A 22420-nucleotide genomic window follows, 5' to 3' on the forward strand; every position below is an offset into this window, starting at 1 on the left:
CCAGCTGAAAAGCTCTGAAAAGGCACATTAAAAAAAATAACTGTGAGAGCGTTAAGTAAACAGTTCCCTTACTGGATTTGCTATAACTGACTAAAACCTTTCTTCCCCTTTCCACATTAAAGGAAAGCCCTAAAACCACATTTTGCATATTTTATTAGTTCAAACCTTTTCTAACATGGTTCCCAGGGCAGACCAAGTCTAACAAACTTTAAAAAATGAATCTAACATTGTTCTAAAATAACAGTATTAGAATCTGGTAGAGTGTGAACAACAGGACTATCAATAAATGTCTACTCTTATTCCCAGACCCGGAATGGAATTTTAAACAATTTTTAGCCCCTAAGATTCACAATTTATTGAACCTGAACTTGCACACCAGCTTTAGTAATCAATGTTACCCATCTCACGCCTTTGACTGCTTTCATCAGAAAGAAGAATTGCACATTGGGAGAAAGAAAAACATTTTTGTGACTGTTTTTAAAATCGTAGTTGAAAGTTTCTTGAAAGGTCAAAAAGCTAGGAGTTATCCTGCTAGAAACAGATTAGCAGGCAGAGGGTAGGCAAGGTGGTCAGGGGTGTGTGGGAAGTATAATCTATCAGATTGATAGCACCACGATGTATATGGTACAATTATATCTTATCTTCCCAGCCCTGCAACCAAAATAAACCACATGGAAGTCTTGGAGTCTGATTCTGTTGTCTTTAAGTACACACCCCTTAGGGTGGCGACCCAGGACACACCACACATCTTTTACTTCATGTAAGACAAAATCAAAACAAATATAATCAGTATTTTTCCTTTTAGGACTCTCACTGAGACTCTTTGATGTGTTTTCCCTAATAGTTTTCTCTTTTTAATCATCACACTCAGGGGTTTCTCTGAGCTTATAATGGTCTAGTTTTTATGTAACCTCTTCCATGTGGGCGCCTTCCCAAGCTCCCAACACAGCAACTGCTGTAACAGTACACAGCAACACTACACCAAAGAATACCTTGTCCAAATGAAACCAAAAGGGAAATTTAGATGAGTACATTCTGCTTAGGTTGGAATTTTGGCTCAGACACAAGTGTTAACACTTCTGGTCTTGCAAAAAGAAGCTCTAATGGAGATACTGAAAATGAAAGTATCTCTTCTACTTCAAAGCTGAAAATCTGGCCACTTCTATAACAAGTTTTTCTGCTCTGGGAAATTTTACTTAACTATACCCATGCATGAAGGGGAAATCCTTGGTCCTACAAGTTAGCTGTGGGTTTGCCATTCACTTGACTAGACCTGAGACTCCACCAGGATGATTTAGTACCCGTGGTACAAAACTAGTTAAATTTCTAACTTCTATATGGCTGCTTGCCAACTTTTCTTTGTCTTCAGAGCAATTATTCACATTTACATTTTATCTTGATTCTCTTTAGCAATATCCCTATTTACATAGAGAATCCTTAAACAGATTACCACATTCTTTTCAGTGTTGCCCAAGAGGTGCATTGGTGTACTACAGTTCTAAAATCTTCCAGATCCACTATTAATAAAATGCCTAAATTTAAAAAGGCACTACGCAAAACTTGCATAACTGGAACACCTATAAAATGCCCCGTAAACAGCTGCCCTACATCTAAGCTGCCAGTAGATTCATGAGGTTCTAGAGTTAACTTCCATTTATCAGCTAAGATTTACTGATACCGCTGATAGTCATTTCTGTTGTTCTCTGCTCTGCCTTGTCAAGACGCTGCACACAGAGGAAGCAGGAGCTAAGACAAGAACTGGAAACATTTCCTTCACGTGGGAAGGTGCCCTGCTAAGAAACTGCTTATTGAACCTGACAGTGAGTGTATAAACAACATTAGAGGGAGTGCTCACACATGTACTCCCAATAAAGGGGAGGACAAGGCAGTGAAAGTCAGAGCTATTACAAGACAAACACAAATTAAAGACACTGGTTTTAATCTCCAGGATATTAAAATATTTTTGAGAGCTCACAGTGTCTGGGGGAAGAGGGAGGGAGAAAAGGGGGTAGGGGGAGCAGCAAGCTTTACTGAGACTTTTCTTATGGTTTCTATCACCTTTTGTGGGAAAATCATTCTAGAAAAAAGCAACAGAGGATTTTGAAACTAACAGAAAAGCACTTGCTAAAAGGTAGCTTGCTCTTTGCAAAACTTCCCATGAGGCCTGAAAAAGCACCCTGAGCATGCACTTTACCAGACAGCTTTGCATATGAAATGCTGTTTGTTTCAAAAACAGTTGTATACTTTTACCAGGGGGGTTATTTCAGTCAGTTGTCCCCTGATTACTGATCTGTGAGAAGCAAAAAAAAGGAGTGACAGCTACCACAAAGATATAAGCATAACTATTAAAGTTCACAGGATTTTCGACATTCCCACTCCTTACCCTGAAACTTTAACCCTTGAGCGAATGCTGCCATATATATTTCCTTTGTTTGGCTGTCTGGTGAGCCACCTGGAAAGCATCAGCACTCTAAGAAGAAAACTGCTATTGTTTATTCGGAATTTCCTTAAAAAAAAAATCTTGCTGTCCATTACCACTTCCCAGAAAGGTATATTGTTCTATCACCACCCGTATCAAACTCAAGTGCAGAGACATGTTTACAGTACGTGCGGCAGCTCAGATAGGCTGGGCTGTTGCAATCCTGTTGCAATCCTGTGCAGAAAACAGAATGTTAACGCTGGCATGCTGCTCCCACGCCCTCCCCTTTTCAGGCTTTACATTAACTCAGTGACACCCTGCTAGGCACAAGGTTTATTTACACAACACAAAGTCTTGAGACGAGCCTTTGTTGAACTGCAACGTTGACAAGGCTTAGGAAGCGCTACCGACTATAGTAAAGGTGTATTAAGAATCAACTGAGGACCACATATGAATGAAATGTTTTGAAACTCACTTGATGGAGTTTCCAGCTGCAGCGCAATTCTCTTTTAGCCAGAAGCTGTTGGGACAAACTAGCAAAGCTCCTGGCTTTCACAGAGCCCCAGTGAATTGCACTAACACAGTGGTTCCACAAGGACTTTAATCTGGGATACGCTGGTGACACCCTGAAAAGCAGCAAATGCCTCTCTCCATTGAGAAACCATTGAGGTTTTTTGCTAGGATAGATTTGAACGGGATGTATTTCCCAACACACTTCACCTCACGGCTGTGTCAGCGCAAGGGAGGGGACAGCGTGGGAGCAGGAAGAGGGCAGGACTGCCTCTTTTGTCAGCAGTGCAGGCCGAAAGCACTTGGGGAACCGACGACGTCGTAAATTGTGCTGATTTACGTCTGCTAAAAAGCCCTCCTTAGTTTTCCTGAAAAATGATTGCTATATGTATAGCATTTTAAAACTTAACATATGTGTAAAAACAGGCAAGAAAGCTTAGGTGCAGATTTATTGGGTGGAAGCGTCCAAGGGGGCTGTAAGCTTCATCTCCCCAGGACTAGCAATACCCAGTCCTATGAGGAGAGAGCAGTTGTTGCACTCACCCTCTCCCCCAAGGGGTGTATAATGCAGAAGAGTTCCAGTGTTTCACGTGATCATCTTCTTGTCAAAGTTTTGGACTAAGTATCAAGGCTTTTTCTTTAAAGAAACTATCTGCGTGAATCTGGAGAAACTGACATGTAATACTTCCTCCTACACAGCATTTTTGAAATTAACAACTCCAAATCATTGTCAGAGCCTCTCGCAGCAGAGACTCTAAATGTAAAGAAAAAAAACCAAACCACAACACCCCTCCAAATAAGCAGGACCACAGCAACTGGAAGATATTTGGTCAAAATGTCAGAGAGTGACCAGAGAGTGAAAATGGCATAAATCTAAGCGTCAGTATGTGCTCTACATGGTCCTGGGTCAGATTCAAAATGCATTACAAGGCTGATGAACCAATAAAAATGTCAATGGTTGATATCCTAAAAGCATATGGGGCCAGTAACAAATATTTCATACCAATAAGTTAATCCTAGATCTTCTTCCAGATGAAATTCCATTCCTTTTCTGTACCTATTTCCTTAATGCAGTTTTTTTAAAATAAAAATAGTTCATACCACTTGTACTGCATTTATTCCCCACAGATCTGCATGCTTTACTAGAACTTCAGTCTCATTATGCCCATTTTACAGGCAGGGAAACTGAGCCACAGAGACGGAAAAAGTGATTAAGGGTCATTCAGCAGGGAGGCAAAAACAGGGAAGACTGCAGTTCTATCCCATTTGAGTTTATTCTGTTCTCCTGTTTTTCTTTACTGGTATACAGAAAAAAAAGATTACTTCTCATTAAACTCACAAGGTTACATTAAAGAGGCGAACAAATTTTTGCTTCACTTTGTAAATTCTCTTGGTTGTCTTGAAGGCATATATATTCCCCACCAGTACTGCTACAGGGTTAGGTAAACACTTTGCAGACCAATAACATGAATGTGAAATGTACCACTGTTCTTATTAGTATTTATGTAATAATCTAGGGCTGAAATTGGCTATCATTGAATTGACCTCAGCTCTTTGACATAAATGCCTATTTGAAGCACCTGGCAATAGCCCGTAAGCATCCACACCCAGAACTGCTTTGTCCGGGCTTGCAGTTTTGCCAGCCACACACCTTTTCCTATACTGACTGTAAGGAACGCAATAACTGGAAAACATCAGCACAAAACATGCTTATATAGAACAAGGCTACGTTGTACCATTAGGTCTTACAACACACGTGCTTAACCTCTCTCACATGACTTACCTGAATCCACAGCCCATTCTTAGCTGAACAGAAGCCTCTGCAAATATGTGCACAGTGCAGCTGGTACCCAGATCTCTAAATACCATGCAGCCATTTTTGTAAAGTCTTTCTAGTTGGGGTCCCTACAAAAAAAAAAAAAAAATAAATTTAAAATCTGAATTTCAATTAGCAGCCATCACAGCCCTTAGGCCTTTGCTTTATTATTGTCCTTTTATCCTAAAAATTTTCCTTGATCTCATGAACTTGTTTCTAATATATTCAAGTGTTACGGTTTTTATATGTTTCATATGTTCACAACAGACTGTGTAAACAGTCCTGTGAGTTGACCAACACGTCTGCCAAATGCACTGCCGGCTGTTCATATGCAGTACTTCCTCTAGTGCACATGTGAACAGTGCTCCTGAACTCACTGTAAAAAACCAAGGTCTCGAGTGGGGATCAATACTGACTCTGGACTAAATTTTCCATCTCTGCTTCCTTCTGAAACAAGGGAACATATAGATGCTGCATTGTTAGCAACTGCATACAATTTTTACCGAAGAAAAGAGGAAAGAACAGCAATTTTGAGGGTTTCGAGTATCCTGGTTCTTCCCCTATGGAAGTCCTAAGGGGCTGCTGTGGACAAGACCAGGACATTCCCATCCCGTGAGGGGACAGGGCTGCCCGGACCAGTGGGGAGCAGCTACGCAGTCGCTGTGTGATACGTCAGCTGTGATCAGAGATCAGGTTGTTTAATCAGATGGGATCAAGGAAGAGTAGCAGTTTAGTAGCATCTTCTTCAAAACTGAGGTCTTTAACTCTGCTTGTGCTTTCAGGTATTGTCCTACCCAGGCCATGCCCTTTCCTCCCTACAACGCCTTCCTTGGCTATTTGGCAACCCTAACTGCTCCCACACCATGACTCCAACACAAATGACTGTCATCCAGAGTGAATGTTTCCATTTGAATTACATGAGCAGGCACTCTGTAAACTTCCCCACAGGTTCCGCCACTATAATCCCTGGGAAGAAGCAACCTGCAGGACCTACTTTCACTGTTCAATGCTTTCTCTGTTTATTGCTACTACCGTCAGAAACATTACTCGAATTCAGACAGGTGTGCTTACATCTGTCAGCCACCAGCCACTGGTGACATTCAGTGACAGAAACTCACTGTCCGTGTCCAAGCCTGAACCCACAGCATAGGGAAGGAAAGCTTGATTGCTCACTGGAAATCCCCAAGCTCTATGGTGCTTTACATTAGGCATTTTTGGTCTCATGCAGACTCGCTTCCTTTCCTTCTCCTGTTGCAAGCACTGCTTTATCCCAGGTTGCCAGGAGCCTACTGTTCCAACAGCTGCTAAGACAGAGTGAGGTGTCCGCTTTGACAGGATGCCAGATTGTTTATTAATTGAAAATCCAGGCATTTTGTATCCATTCTGAGACCCTAATCAAAACTGATTTTACCAAGGGCTCTGAATGGTTAAATCCAGTTACTCTGAGGCTTTCAGTCATGATTGGCAACCATAAATCAATGCATTTTGTTGCTACTGCTTACTTTAAGACACGTTTATTGAAACACCGAAATGCCAGAAAACGAACTTCAGTTCTCCACAGTGAAACCGCACCTCAGTAATACCTGAACAAATGCACACTTCCAGCGGGATCTTTGTCCCCAAACACAGTAAATATCTTTTCAAAGGTGTTCGTCTGCCTCCCCACCACTCAGCATTAGTATGCTTCTATTTGTATGGTAAATTTTTTCATGCTGCCAGCTCACAATGCTGAGCACAGCCGTCTGCTTCCCATATGCCGCACGTCCTCCAGTGCCTCCTCTACTGCTTACCTTCGCTCTTTGAGCTCCCACTGAGGATCAGCTGCTATTCTGCCAGCCTTCTTTGTGTGTAGAGGATTTTTCCGACGGTCAGCTCCACAGGACAGGAACTTTGCCGGATTCTCTATTTCTCGGAGCACCAGCTATACTATGGTATAGAAATAATGAACACAGAGACATTAATGGTGTGACATATAGATCTGTAACATCCTAAAAAGCATGGGGAGCAAGGCCCCAGGGTTCCTTTCAGACTCATCTCTAGACAATGTAGTTAACTTCTACTTGGTCAGGTTTTTGATGAAAAATTACAGAATACATACAGTTGTTTGAATTAAAAAATATATAGTTCATTACTTATTTGAACATATATTTCTGAACACTTGTGGTGACTATTGAAATCCTCTATAAAGCTAGCTGGGAACAGGAAAAATAATAGTGAGAAATCAAGTGTAACTAAATATTGGGTAAAGAGAAGATCATCCTATCCACTTTAGAGACAATCATATCAAATCTTTCATTCATATGTTGCTGCACATAAACATCCAGGGTTTGAATTGCTCAGGCAGCATTCTTAAGAAAATGGAAAATGTTTTTAGTGGTTCCTCCCTTACTTCTGCAGTTTTTCTCTGTGTTTACAGCCAGTGTTGCTGTCCTGCCCCAGAGGTAACCCAACAGGTCTTGCAAAGTCTCCTAACTTTGCCCCACCTCCATCATTCAGAATCTTGTCTCTCTAACCTACTCATTTTCCTCCATTCCACAAACTATTAGTTTCAAAGAAATTCAGAGATTAATTAAAATGATTGGTGGGATGAGTAGGTGAGGGGGACAGGCTAAAGGGCTTGACAAGAAGAAAGATGAAAAGGACTAAATGCGTATAGCTTGGTTATGCGATGACTAATTGAGGGTGGAGGAGATGGACACGATATTCATTCACAAGTGCCTATAGTTCTGAGGAGCATTTTTCATGTGCAAACTGAAGACTAGCTCAAGACTAGCTTTTGGTCTTCTTGTACAGATCTGGTTCCAGGGTCTTTCACTTCAAGCTGTGAGTCCCACTCTTCTCCCAGCCTGTCCGTTCCCGCTCCTCCCTTGTATCCTCAAATACTGATTTTTTATTTATTTATTATTTTTTTTATTTCAGCTCAGCTTTCAGCCAGATTCAGTTCCTGGATCTCTACCTGGCCACATGAGCCCTAGTGGGAGCAAAGAGCAAAAGGAGAGGCCATGGAAGCTGGGGGTGGATGAGGTGGCACCTCTTTGCCACACCTCTGCTGCACTGCAGACTTAGGTGGACTTAAACCAACTATGAAAACACACCTTGAGGAATGGGGGAGGAGGTGGGAGCAGGAGTACTTGTGAATTATTTTACTTCCACTTAGCCTAAGGAAACTCGGTTCCTTGTGCCCTCTCACTCCCAGCTTCTTTTACTGTGCTCTGATATAGTAAATAAAAGAAAAAATACTTGCTCCTTCTGACTTCAAACTCTTGTCTCCCTCAGTTGGGGAAACCCACTCCATAGTAATTCCTTAAGCAAGTGAAATGCTGCATGAGAAGACCCAGTAATTCCCACTCTTATTCACTTCATGCAGAAGTGAAGCAGGATATCACATTTGAAAGCATGAAGTGAGAAAAAAAATAAATCTGTGCAATAAAAGTAATTATATAATAAAATATTGTGGAAACATCTCTGGTGAGGGGTAAAAGCAAGATGGTGTAATATATCTAAGTTTAAAGAAAAACTGTACGGAAACAAGCATTTTCTTTCTGCAAGCACTGTTGCCAATATAAAAGAGCAGAAACTGTCATTTAACCTTTTTTCTTTTTTTTTTTTTCCCCCAAATGGTCTAGAAATAAGCCAAAAGCATTTGTGATACAGGAGTGAAACAAAACAACAAACCCATTTATTCCTGGACACCAAATATAATTTAGATGGATGTGGTATGTATAAGAAATTTTAATTTGGCCCTGAAAAGCCATTTAATTATTCAGATTATCTGATTGCCTCAGTCAGTCTTGTATTGATTGGAGAACTTTATAAATCAAAATCTGCATTACTGCTGCTCAAAGCATCTGCCTCTCACAGCAACAGAGATGTATAGTTCATTTCCAATCCCTACCCACAAGTTAGTTTATTGAGACATGTAAATGGCTATGGTTTATAAATGGGTCGGTAAGTGTTCTTTCATACTACTAAAGGAATATTTACTTAAGGACATCAGGAAAGGCGGGGGGGGGGGGGGGGAACCCCAAAAGTAATAGCTTTTTAATAAATCAGGGCATAGCCACCAAAATTCCCAGCTCCTTGGCTAACGGCCACAAAGGATCACTGTCTCTCTATTCACGGGGCCCGCTTCTGATCTGTGGCACTCCATGAGTCTCGGGTGGTGAACTCGGGGCACTCGGCTGAAATCTAAGCTGAGACCTCCGTAAGCACCCACTCACCAGTCGGTCCCGAATTAGGTAGAAAATCCCCTCGGAGCAGCAAAGAGCATTTGTCTTTGATTTCAGAGCGCTCCTGCTATGCACAACCTTTATGACCAGCTTGACTGTCTCTTGCCAGCCTCGACCAAATAACCTCTAAGTGAGTAGCAATTAAGATAATGAGTGGACTGATGGGTGTCCCCCATAGCTACAGGCCTCAGTAGCAACACGTCTCTGGCAAACTGGAATGTCTAGTCCTGAAACTCCACCTCTGTAAAAGGAAGGAAGTACAAAACTAAAATGGGTGGAGGGTAAAAAAAAAAGAAAAGAAAAAAAAAGAAATTAAAGGACTTTAAATGAATCCCTCCAGCCCGATCCAACACTCACTGAAGCTAATGAAAAACTTGCATTGATATCAGTGGGGCTGAACTGGACAGACTGTAAAGGCACAGTTTTCCAGGTTATACAAATATGTATTAAATAGAGTGGTTAAAGCTACATGCTCCCTGTAGTCTGAACTTGGCTTTCTAGGACAAAAGAAACATGCAGAAAAAAACCCAAAAGATAAATCAAAACAGCAAAACTCTAACCAATATGTCAACAATTAATCAGAACAAACTTAATTAGTATTATTTGTCTATACAGAAAACTGACTAAAGCAAATTATTTGCGTGGCTTCCTACGTAACCAGAAAAAAAGCCCCTTTTAGCTTAATTTTAAGATAATTCTTATCTTGCAATAAAAACCTCCACATGGCAAACTACTTAAAATTCACGTCTTGCATTTCTCTAGAATTTCCTCCTTGCATAGACAAGCCCTTTATAAACATTAAAACTGCACGCTGACATGACAGAGACAGATCATTTATGGACTATCTGGGGGGAGTTTTAACGCAGCAAGCACGGCCACATCAGGTCCAACTAGATACCCTATCTCTTGACAGGAGCCAGGAGTGGATACCTGGAGAGGGACACAAAACCAGGGCACGCACACAGAGGTTTTGCCTCGGGGTGCTCACCCAGGCACAAGCCATTTGCAGCTTTGGGATTTCCAGAGCCAGAGACAAACTGCATTCGATAGCCCTTAAGGGATCTCTCTTCTGTGAATTCATGTAGTCACTTTAAAAGCCCTCAGTTCACTCGGCACTCTTGCCAAGGAGTTCCACAGCTTAACTACAACTCTGTGAAGATGTTTCTCTGGTTTATTCTGAACCTGCCAGTTTCATTTAATGCCCCTTGGCTCTTGCGCCAGAAGAGTCAGTCGCTGGCCTCTATTTATCTTATACGTAAAGATTAAAAAGGAGTTAAACACCTGCTTCTAGCATTCACTGCATTAATGAATTTCAGAGATTTTCTTATGCCTATGCAATAACTTACTGCTGTTTGGCTAAACTATTTGCAGCTGAAGCTACAGCAGCAGTTGAGTAGTTTGAGTTACCTGCAGACAGATGCTGCCTACATGAAGGTTGTGTGTATACCAACAGCATACAGTGACACCCCCCCACGCCCCCCCGCTTCCTGGCCAAAACTTCATATTTTGTGCCATGGACTGTTAACACAAACGTACAATGAAGTGCATGAATTATCTGCATAATTCCAGTTAGCATACAAAGCAACGCCAGTGCCCTCCACATGGTCAAATGAAGTCAGGTGGGAACACCAGGGGAAAATGGAGAAGGGAAAAAAAAAAAAAAAAAATCAACAACTTCAAACAAGGGAGCTAGACCTTCACTTTTCTTTCACAGCTGGTTGTGTTTCTGTTTGCTTCATTGTTGCTTCCTATACTGTAACCAGTAATTATGTCATTATGTCTAGGAAAAAATAGCACCGGAGAATCTGAAAGTGTATTTTCAAACCTAGACATAAGTTTGTCACCTTCACTATCGCAAAAAGTGATTGAACCTGACAGACCGAGTTCTTCGCTGACATAAAAAGCCGGACCACCCTACAGGTAACAGCTTTACGTGGCAAGCATAAGGAGCACTTGTTGCACTGTTGGCAACGTGATACCAACAGTACAACCCTTCAGTCCCTGTCCTACCCCGCATTGTCACCGCCTGTCCTCAGATAGCTGCTGCGCTGTATTCCAGAGGTAGCTGCCCGTCAGCGGTCACGAATTCACACCTCCCAGCCAGAAGGGTGTGTGCGGGGCAAGGTGAGGAGAGGGACGGTAAGGAAAATGAATCCAGGCAGTAGGGCATACGCTTTTACCAGGGCTACGCGCTGTGCCGATGCGTGCCACGCTCCGCGTAGAGCGGTTAGGGCGAACCAGAGATCACCCATCTGTTGCTGCGAGGTGAACGTGCCAGCACAGACTTTTTTCCCCTCGACTCGGATCCTTCGGTTCCAGCCTTTATTTTCCCTCCCGACTAACCTGTACTTCCACAGTAATATCAGGGCACTCTTTCTAAAATTAGGCCGTCGCTGTCCCCTCCCCTTGGAGGACGAGTTTGGAGAAACCCATCTGGAAGCAGGCATTCTCCTGTCAGGTTTTACACCCCCCCCCAGCGTTATCCTGGCACGTTTTTGAGATCGGGAGCCCACACCCGCGATCGCTGGAACGCCAAAACCGTCCCCTCGCGTACACCCCCGCGGCGATCAGGCGGTACGGGACGAAACCCTCACCCCCCCGCGGGGGCTGAGCGGGGCGGCCCACGGGCCCCCCCTCAGCACCCCAACCCCCCCCCCCGCCCCCACGGCCGGAGGGCGGCTCCGGGAGCCGGGACGCCCTTCACCGCACGGCGGGGGCTCCCCCGAGAGCCGCCGCCGCCGGCCCCGTCTGTAAGGCGGACGGAGGGCGAGGCCTCGGCCGCCGCCAGCCCCAGGCACGCCCGGCCGGCGGGGAGAGGACGGGACGGGAGGGGACGGGAGGCGCTGGGCCCCTCGGCGGGGCGGGCGCGTCCCCGGCGGGGAGCGCGGCGGGCGCGTGGGCGGGGGCCGCCCCGCGGCGGTTGAGTGCCCGCCCTGGACCTCGCGCGCGGCCGCCGCGGCCAAAGCACCACCCACCTCCCCCCCACCCCCCCCCCCCCTCCCGGCCCTGCCTGGAAGCCGCACGGGCGGCGGGACGGCGGCGAGGAGGGGAAATCACGTGAGGCCTCCCCCGAAGCGCCACCTGAAGGGTTGTACCACCGGCGGAAGGAGGGGGGGGGGGGGAGGACGGGGACGACGACGCACACACACACACACACACACACACCGCGGGCCGAAACCCGCCGCGGGGACCGGCCGACAAATAAACAAACGGACGCGAAAACAACCAGGGAGAGGCGACGGTTTGCGGGCGACGGCCGCAACGGCGCGGGGGAGGGAGGGAAGGAGGGGGGCGGGCTGAGCGGCGGCGCCCCCGCCCCCTCCGGCGGGCGGTTGGTACGTGGCCGTTAAGGAGGCGCCGCCGGCGGCCAACCCCGCTCGCGCTCTGGACGCGGTAACCAGATATTCAAAAACAATACGTCAGCCCACAATGCCCCGAGCCGCCGCCAGCATTACCTCATCCCACAAGGCCCCGCGCCGGCGCTGAGAAGCTTCTAGGGGCGGGGTGGCCATGGCGACCGGCTGATATGCACCGGGCCGGGCCAGCGGCCCGCCTCCCCCGGGAGAGGCGGCGGCAGCCAATGGGGAGCCCGCGGGGTGACATCATGGGCTATTTTTAGCGGGCTCCCGGTCGCTGATAAGTGAAGGGCTCCACGCCGGGAGCGGGCTCAGAGCGCGGGGCGGGCGGGAGAGAGAGAGAGAGAAAGAGAGAGAGAGAGAGCGCGAGAGCGCGGGCAGGCGGCAGCAGCAGCAGCAGCAGCGCCAGCAGCGCGACTCCGGCCGCCGGGTGGAGGCGAGCGGAGCAGGCACAGCGCGGCCGCGGCCAGCACAGCAGCAGCGCGGAGCCGGGGAGGGCGCGCGGGAAGGCGGGGAGAAGAGTACTCGCGGCAACTTGCGGCGGCAGCGTCCCGGCCCCGCGGCAGGAGAAGGAAGGAGGAGGAGGAGGAGGAGGAGGGCGGCCAGGCGCCCCGCCGAAGCCCCGCGCCGCCCCGCCAGGCCAGGCGGACTCTCAGCGCGGCGGCGGTAGGGACCGCGGGCCCGGCCCGCGCCGGGAGGACCCTCCGCGCCCCGGCGAGAAGTAAGGCTCTGCTTTCTCCTTCCTCCCCACCCCCCCACCCCCCCACCCCCAACCTCTCTCTCCCTGCGCGGCCGGGAGGGTTGGGGTGGCCGAGCGGAGCGGGGCGCAAGCGGCGGCCGGGCAAGCTTCTCCGCGCTGCCGCAGCTCCCGGCGCCACTCCGCGGACTCTGTTCTATGAGTGCAAAGATGGAGCCTACTTTCTACGAGGATGCCCTGAACGCCAGCTTCGTGCCGCCGGAGAGCGGCGGGTATGGATATAATAACGCCAAAGTGCTGAAGCAGAACATGACGCTGAACCTGTCCGACCCATCCAGCAACCTGAAGCCGCACCTGAGGAACAAGAACGCCGACATCCTCACCTCCCCCGACGTGGGACTCCTGAAACTGGCCTCGCCTGAACTGGAGCGGCTCATCATCCAGTCCAGCAACGGGTTAATCACCACCACGCCGACCCCGACGCAGTTCCTCTGCCCCAAAAACGTTACCGACGAGCAAGAGGGGTTCGCGGAAGGCTTTGTCAGAGCCCTGGCGGAACTGCACAACCAGAACACCATGCCCAGCGTTACCTCCGCCGCTCAACCTGTTAACAGCGGCATGGCACCTGTGTCCTCCATGGCCGGCAACAGCAGCTTCAACACGAATTTGCACAGCGAGCCCCCGGTGTACGCCAACCTCAGCAACTTCAACCCCAACGCGCTCAACTCCGCACCCAACTACAACGCGAACAACATGGGCTACGCGCCTCAGCATCACATAAACCCCCAGATGCCCGTGCAGCATCCCAGGCTTCAGGCTTTGAAAGAAGAGCCTCAGACTGTACCTGAAATGCCAGGGGAAACCCCTCCCCTGTCCCCCATCGACATGGAGTCGCAGGAGAGAATCAAAGCCGAGAGAAAACGCATGAGAAACAGAATTGCGGCATCCAAATGCCGGAAAAGGAAGTTGGAAAGGATTGCCAGGTTGGAAGAAAAAGTGAAAACTTTGAAAGCCCAGAACTCAGAGCTGGCATCCACTGCCAACATGCTCAGAGAACAGGTTGCACAGCTTAAGCAGAAGGTCATGAACCATGTCAACAGCGGGTGCCAGCTAATGCTAACACAACAGTTGCAAACGTTTTGAAGAGACTTGTCTTGAACGAGAACTGTGATATTGTGGTATAACTAAAACAACAAACCAAAAGTGGCAGATGCGTAAAGCTAATGGGTAAGAGCTGAAAGGCTGAGTCCTGCCTGTGCTCTGCAAAGCGCATGTGTGGAAAGACTGGCAAGCCTTCAGCTTGAGTTCGTAGTGAAGCAGCCAGCACTGCTCCGAGAAGTGCTGTTCCTGCTCAGATGAGATGTCAGATCTTCGTTTAACATTGACCAAGACCTGCATGGACCTAACATTCGATGATCATTCAGTATTAAAGGTTAAACTGCAATAGAAACTGTAGATTGCTTTATGTAGTATTACTTAAGAAAAAAAAAAGTGGGAGGGAGGTTTGTGGGAGGCTGATAAACAAAAAAGAACTATTCTGCCTGCCTTCAAGTAAATTGTGTATGTACATATCTTTTTTTATTTTATTTTATGAAAGTTGATTAATGTCAATAAACTACTTCATGACTTTGTAAGTTATTTTTATGTTGTTTATTTGGGCGCTGCCCAGTATTGTTTGTAAATAAGAGGCTTTTTTTTAGCACTCTGAGTTTACCATTTGTAATAAAGTATAATTTTTTAATGTTTCTGTTTCTGGAAAAAATCTAGAAGGTTCTATTATATTTAAGAAAAATAAAATAATTAAAATGCATTTCCCCCTCACACTTTTTTTTGCTACTACCTGAGCTGGGAAAATGCCCTTTATGCTGAACTCTAAAGGGTAGCGATTATGTTAGATGTACTCTGTAACTACAGGCATGTCCGGGAGACCATGTGAGAAGGAGAGGGAGAAGCTGGATCCTCATCACCGAACTAAAACGACTTTTTGAGTTGTTCTGAAGTTGTAGTTCCCAGTTGTAACCTGACTAGCTTGCCTGCCATATTCTAGTGGCCCAGTTTAGATGGCTAACTTCAAGCAGGCTGTAGAGGGCTAGAAAGCCAATGTATGAAACTGCTCCGTAATTGGAGCAACTGGCTACTTAATCTGACATGCTTTTTATTAAACTAATGCCCTCAAGATGATAAGGCAAGCGGTTGTAGTTAAAAAAAACAAAATATGCTGTAGACTTCAAAAATAAAAACCTTCACCTTTATTCCTGTGTTCCTAAGTAGGAGGTGATCCTTGTTTGTTAATATTTACGACAGTGCTGCTGTCAACAGTAAAATACTTTTATAACCCTTTTCCTATCTTGAAATCCTTTCCCTTTTGGGTGTCACTAGGGGTTCTAAACTTTTTAGCAACAGAAAAGCTGAGAAAACTGAACCTAGTGGGAAATGAGAAGAGCAACTTGCTGAAAAACAGCAACTCCTGTTGCTTGTTTTCAGCAACTTGCTGAAAATAGCAACTTCTCTGGCACTTCCCATGTGTTTTTTATAAAATAGTAGTCTTGGGGTTTAGTACAATGGCAATATAAATATATATACCTTAGAAGCTTGCTACTTAACTCATGGGGGGGGGGGAGAGAGGGGGAAGAACAATTATTATACCAGGATTTTCAATGCTGTACCCAACTCAGTTTAATAAGCATATATTTGAAGGGAGACCAGATGTTTTCCTGCTTGCCAAACAGCTAAGAGGAAATAGATGCTATCAAAATACAGCCATAAAATATTAGAAATTCATTATTAGTGAATGCTAACTTTTTAGAGCAGGCAGTCTTAAAAATGTCTTTCCTTAAAACAGGAATAAGCATAATTGTAACTGAAGTGACAGTCTTGTTTAAGGTCACTTCACAAGATGACTAGATAATTGGATATATATGCCTTTACTGTTACCAACATGATACCCTGAAACTTGCAACTACTGTGGGTCAGTTCCTTACAGGAATCATAGAAGTATTTTTCCTCGTATCTTCCCCCCCCTCTTATATGCATTTTATCATATTAGGGCTTGTTTTAATGTTTAAAATATGATAATATGGTAATCTCCTTCCACATCATACTACAAGTGTCAAGGTAGGCACTGTTTAGATGGTGTTTGCTGCTGTCGGAGGAATAGAATTGTAACAACACCAACCAAACAAAGGGTTACTAGGAGGATACTGTAGTTTGCCAAGAGTACATTTTGCTGATGTCAGCAACCCGGAAGGTAAGTTGATTTTGACCATATGTAGGAATAGACAGCAGAGGGATAATACACAGCACTGCTGGGTGTGGTTTTACAGGGATTTAGCAAGTGCCAACTAGCAAAATAAGCAGGGCAAGGAGATTAATTACCTGCAAAGGTGCATGTTTAACTCTCAACAGTGCTGGGTTATGGAATGGATGTTACTAGCAAGCATTTTGCTTAATCACCTAATTACGTAAAAAATAAATACATTATATAAAATACTATGTTAATTAAATACAGCTGAGTGACAGTCTGCTCCACCCTATCCTAAGACGCACACACAGACATTTAGCATTGCAGTTATGTGTTTTCTCTCTCAAGTACGACATTCTGTAGCACAGGCAAAAAAGTTACTGAGTAATAGCACTGGTTGTTAGGTGGGCATCCTCTGATGGGTTGGTCTCTGTGACACAAGTTACTTGACTCGGTCCAGCTCAGGAGGTGCTGGCGTCCAGGCAGAGAATCTACCCTTGAAGAAGGTGGGTTTTAGTGCCAGAGGGGCGATGTAGATGAACCCTTTCTTCGGTCCCATATCTTGTTTGAGGATGAGGCCTAAGACAGGGCAAAATAAGTTTATATTCCCTCCACCTCCATCTGTTTTGTAAACACTGTGGCAGGCTATGAGCCTGTTGCTATCTGGTTCACTTCAGCATAGATTAAAAGTCAGCACTCAGTATACTACTAGATCACTCAGTGATCAATACGCACAACTGTAATGAAAGACGTGCGTGCATTTGTATGTGGTGAAATCCGGAGTTTTAACACTTACTTACTAACTGCTGAGATTAAAATTGCCTAATGCACTATGTGCCTTACTTCCATAAGGAATAGTCAGTTCTCTTTGAGATTCAGAGAGAAACTCTCTTTTTGTTGCCCCAGCTGTACTCACAAGGGAATATTTTGCAAATAACAGCATTGTGAACATGTATTTTGTTTGGCTGTGAGTGTTGTCAACGGATTCAGGAAGTGAAGTCAGAAAAAGGCAGGGTTTCAAACAGGGCAGGCTACACAGAAATGCCTAGGCAAAGAGCCTCTAATCAGAACAACATGTTTGGGACACAGAAATACTAATTAGAATTTGGGTCTGTACTAAACCCAACCAAACCCTCACAATTCTATCTCATGAAAAGAAGTGAGCTACAAGGGGGACTTGACCATGATTACTCACTGAATTAATTTTAAATCCAAAGTACCTGTCATTACAGAAATAACAGTAACAATGTAACTTACTCTACAGTGTGGAAGACTTACATACCAGCCAGTTTCAATCTCAGAACACAGTAGCAGTTACTATTAGAGTCCTGATCCTTCACTTGCCTACCTCTCTGTAGGTCTAAAAAATATGGACCTCAAAACATGGCACTTTAAACATCAGCATAAGGCAGCTCATACCCATTTAACAATGAAGTCTGGTGACCAAGAGATGCCTTAGCTATCTTTCCATTTTATAGGTAGCTGTCAGGAAATACAGACAGTATCTCTCCAAAGCTATGTGAAAAATGACTGACAGTTTTGTCCCATGCAGAAGCCTAAGAAATCCATTATAATAATTACTTTCTGAAAAAGTAAATAGGCTTTTCAATGAAGTACATTGCTGTATATGCATTAATGATCTTATCCCCACAACCACAGGAAGCAAACGATCTAACTCACAGGCACCTGGGTTACTGCAGAGCAGGCTTACATCATTTATCTAGTATCACACAGCACATAAGGACACTTGCACGGTGGACTGTGGAGCCTAAACCAGTGGCAAAATTGGAAGTTACATAGCTGGAACAGCACAGTGCTCTGCCTGAGTGAATAGCCCTGACCCAGGCTCTGGGGTTATTAGCCCGGGCAGCATTACTGAATAGGCTGCGGAGGCAGATGGACCAGCTCAGGCTGGAACAAGCTTGGGCATCTGTGGAGTACACCACGGGGTGTGGTGTACCATGTCCATGAGAAGTATAAGGCAGAACTGGAAAAAAAAAAAAAAAGAATGCTTATCTTTAATATCAAGCCTAGCACTTTCTCTGTTCTGCATCTCTTCCTCTCTACCCCTATTCCCAAGACTTAGGTATAACAGCATATAGTTACCCACATCAAGAAACTAAAACCAGTTTAGGCAAAGTTTGCTGTGTAGAAAAAAAAAAAAAAGTTGCAAACATCATAAGTGAACACAAAATATTGCTAAGAGGCAGATGGACAGCAAGGAAATAATATTTGAAATTACCATATACACAAACCCATTATGAAACAGAATATACCTTAGTAACATCTAGCATTAGGGACAGGGGAAGCAAGGTAGTATTAGCCTTCCAACTAAAGAAAAGGAAAATTCAAAATGTGGGTGGTTTGCTTTTTGAGAAGGTAATTCTTCCAGAAAAGTGCTTGTTCTTTAGAATTACGTGCACTGCCAACACCAGTGTCTGCACCCAAGGACTGGTGGCAATCCTAATTCTACACATATACGTTATTGTTGACATGAACATTCTAATATATCCTCTGAACAGAGAATGGTGCTTCTTACAAAGAAAACTTGTAGCAAGTCATCATATAATTTACCGTGAAAGCCTCTGACTACTTAAACAGTTTTAGAGTGGTTTTGCACAGCAGGGCCCTCTTCTCCAATTTTGCACATTATTCCTTGCAGTACATTTTTGTTAAGGAACAATGGAACTACAAAAATCAAATTAGACATTCATCATGGTCCCTTCTGTCCTTAAATATTCTGAAATACTAGAAACACAGTTACAATGGGGAAGAATGGCTTTTTAAAAAGTTAATTAAATACTGAAAACACTGCTAATTTTCTTAGTTACAGAGTAACAACAGACATTAGGGGAAAACAAAACAAAAACCTAACTCAGAAAAATGAGTAACCTATTTTTGAAATCTCATATAGAACTTCATAGGTTCTAACCTGATTAATCCAAGTCTCTATAAAATACCTAGAAATTAACTCTATAAACAGAGGTGGAGGAAGAACTAATATTTCTTTTCCTCAGTCTCACAATTATTTTGTGTTTTGAGCCTTGTATTCTCCAAGCACTCTTTAGGTTGATTCCTTAAACAAAAGGACCAGTGACTTTCTAGAAACTCCTCTGAACTGTGAACTTTGTTCCTTATTCCCTTTAAATTAAAACCAATTCCTGTGAAACCTGGCAGCATGCTAACACCAAAGATGTGAGGAAACGGGACACAATTCCAGCAGATGGAGCTCAAAAGCAAGGAGTCCTGGAACAGGCTGCACAGATGCCTACAACAGGAGCTTTTGCTCAGATGGCACAGTAGCCAGAAAAGTCTTCAGATGAAACCCGCTATCATGCAAACATACTGAAAAAAGATTAATTTTAACAGCTTCCCTGAACTCTTTAAATAATCACTGCAACGAGTAGGGAGATCCTGCACCATTTTAATCATAGGATAACCACAGTTATTTCAGAGGACACTAAGGGTTCAAAACCGAGCGTCCATGGCTATTTTTCTGAATTCTCATTCACGATGATGAATTAGTGGGCATAACTTTTAAATGTCTGCTCTTCTCATGCCTTTTATGTCTCAGATGACAGGTTATGAAAACATGCACGATGCAGGCATAATCCAACGAATGTTGCTATTCAAACTCACAAAGCCATTCATATAGCACTCTCATTGAAAAGAGATAACTTAAGAAGTTTTGCATCTCCACTGAATAGATTACTAGTAGGTTTAAAAGCATGGCCTAGCAGTACCAAAATTGGAGCCTACCTATTTCAAGTGATGTGATTCTCAAAGATGCTGAGCTCTCTGTGACTGCAAATCAAAGCGCCTTGACAACTATTAAAAGTTCATTTTCATTTGTGTCCAAAAGTAGTTTTAGAACTTTTAACAGTCATAAAAATTCTAAGCTGCTGCACCCACCTTGCAAGCTCTAGTTGTTTTATTTTAACCATGAGAAGTCGAACACGAAAAGTTCCTTTTTAAAAGAAGCCATAACACTTTAAAGATATAGCTCAGGATTTATTCAGTTTAAACTTCTGACACCTAAGTAAGTCATCTAGGTTAGGAGGCACCATGGGTTCTCCTTATGGTTAACAGAAAAGCACAGGCCTCTTCAGAGAGAGATTTGGGTAAACTAAATTGCTAATTGGAAGTGCCTATGTCTCAGCAGTCTACTTTTTTTTAACTTAGGAGCCTCTAGTCAGATAGCATGAAACCAGGGTGTAATGATTCCTGATTAGAATCAGGAGACACTTACTTTTACTAAACAGAAAAGTTCTGCAAACATCCACCACGTGTTAGTGATGAACAAATTTCCATATGCAAAGTTTTACTCTACTGCATCATACTCATAATGTACAGTCTTTTTTCCCCTATACAAACACTAAGGTATCCCCGAACATTAACTGTTCAGAACTCCTTACAAGAAGTCATTGAAAACAAGACTTAAAATGAACCCTCCAGTGGTGTCTCAGGGCCCGGACCAAGATATGATCTTTATCATGCTAAATAATCACCAAGTGTCTGACCCAAATACCTGAATGGGAGAAAAAGAACCCAAATTCTCTAGTTTTCTTGTTTGGCTTTACTATCATACAGATTGTCCGTTCTCCCTGCTTCCTGACTGAACCAGATAAAGCATTTCTAAATATATATATTCTAATTACTTAAGAAAGTGCTTTTATATGCAAAATTACATATGAACTATGTAAAGCTATACAGTAAGTATAGCTGACTTCAGCACTGACAGTATAAGAGTTTACAGTTAGTCTGCAACAAAGTTACTGACCAAAGCTAACACTCGAAAAGTTAACATCAAAGTTTCCTTCTGTAAATGATGGAATATAAGCAGAAGTTAGTGGTCTTTGCCCAGGTTCCTTCTCCTTGAAGCAGAGATTTCTAACCAGTATCTTTCCAGTGCAGCACCGCAGGTAGCAGCACATGTCTCTCTAATTTCCCACTGCATCAGTTTTCAGGGCTGTGACCTGTGAAAAAGCAGGCTGCTTTTCTCTGTGCAGATTTATCTGTGCTTTTAATACATTAGCTTGTTTAGAGACTTCTGAATTTTATTTCCCACTTCTGCACTTCCAAAACCACCTAAGCTTAGTGTATTAAGGGAAGTGCCCCTGACTAAGCTTCACAACTACTGACAGCTTTTGCTTCTGTGTAATTTTGGAAAAGTAACAATAAAGTTGACAGATTTGATTCTTTCTCACAATGCCGATTGACAGTTACCAAAAAGTAGCACAAGTCCTAAAGATGCTGGATATATCAGGTTTGGAAACCAGGCCACTGATAAATATTGGAAAGAAAACATGTTTAAAAATCGTAGTATCTTCTTATGTTGGGAAACAGGGATGTCAGAAGCTCCAGAGCAGAAAGAAAGAAAGAAAGAAAGAAAGAAAGAAAATGAGCAAGGGCAGAACATTTTGTGCCAATAGACTTTTTATCAGGAATTTGCTTAGCCTCAGACTATTATTTTCGTGAGAAAGTTACATAGCTCTAGCTCTTTAACAGGTACACAAGCAGGCACAGTCTTACTTTTTTGATACAACTTGGGGTCTTGCTGCATGACCTCAAGTGGCTTTAACTGTGGTGTTTTAAGAAGCTACCAATAAGGCATTTTAGGTTTATATGCCAATTTGTGGACTGCAGTAGCTGAACAGTTGGCCACTACTGCTACAAGGGCTGCTGCTGCCAGGCGAGCACTGACAGATCCACCTCCCGGCCTTAGGGAGCTCAGCTTTGATGTGTGTAAGCATTTTTTTTCACATCAGTGCCAGCCTGAGCAGCCACCTTTTCCCTCCTCCTCTGCCTCTTCTTTTCCACTCCCTCACTTGTGCTGGCAGTGCTTTTTGGAATATTGAGGATACTGATTTTAATCTGCATGCTTCTCTTATTCTGTTAACCACGCAGCTCTGTAAACACCTGAAATGATGGGGGGCAACAAGGGACATGGAATATAAATGCAGGTACAAGCAGTAGGGATGTGGCATCTTCTGAAAGAAACGCTCACCAGCAATCTTCAAATTACCACAGATTGAGTCAGAACTCTTAAATTCATTTTTTCCAATTTAAATTACACTACAAAACTGTCCAGGCAGATTTTGCACCAGTTTTACTAACTTAATTTGAATTCACACTTTTGGTTAAACAAGCTC

At 44.1% G+C, this 22420-nt stretch overlaps 2 protein-coding genes across 7 annotated transcripts in view; one reads left to right on the plus strand and one right to left on the minus strand.

Moving 5' to 3' along the window:
* The window catches only part of FGGY (FGGY carbohydrate kinase domain containing), a 327630-nt gene that overhangs the window by 286976 nt on the left and 18234 nt on the right, over positions 1-22420 (minus strand). For 2 of the 6 annotated variants that reach the window (XM_049807619.1, XM_049807618.1), the window contains exons 1-3: positions 12430-12509; positions 6536-6671; positions 4713-4834 (exon numbers count right to left, since the gene is read on the minus strand). The gene's annotated coding sequence lies outside the window, so the exon portion shown is untranslated. The other 4 variants (XM_049807622.1, XM_049807623.1, XM_049807620.1 and 1 more) reach the window with 4 other exon arrangements.
* Positions 12671-14837, plus strand: JUN (Jun proto-oncogene, AP-1 transcription factor subunit). Its single transcript, XM_049807628.1, has one exon. It carries the CDS (start codon positions 13226-13228, stop codon positions 14168-14170), a length of 945 nt encoding a protein of 314 aa, XP_049663585.1. The 5' UTR covers positions 12671-13225; the 3' UTR covers positions 14171-14837.

The sequence above is a fragment of the Accipiter gentilis genome, chromosome 8, assembly GCF_929443795.1.
Source record: "Accipiter gentilis chromosome 8, bAccGen1.1, whole genome shotgun sequence".
Lineage (NCBI taxonomy): Eukaryota > Metazoa > Chordata > Aves > Accipitriformes > Accipitridae > Astur > Astur gentilis.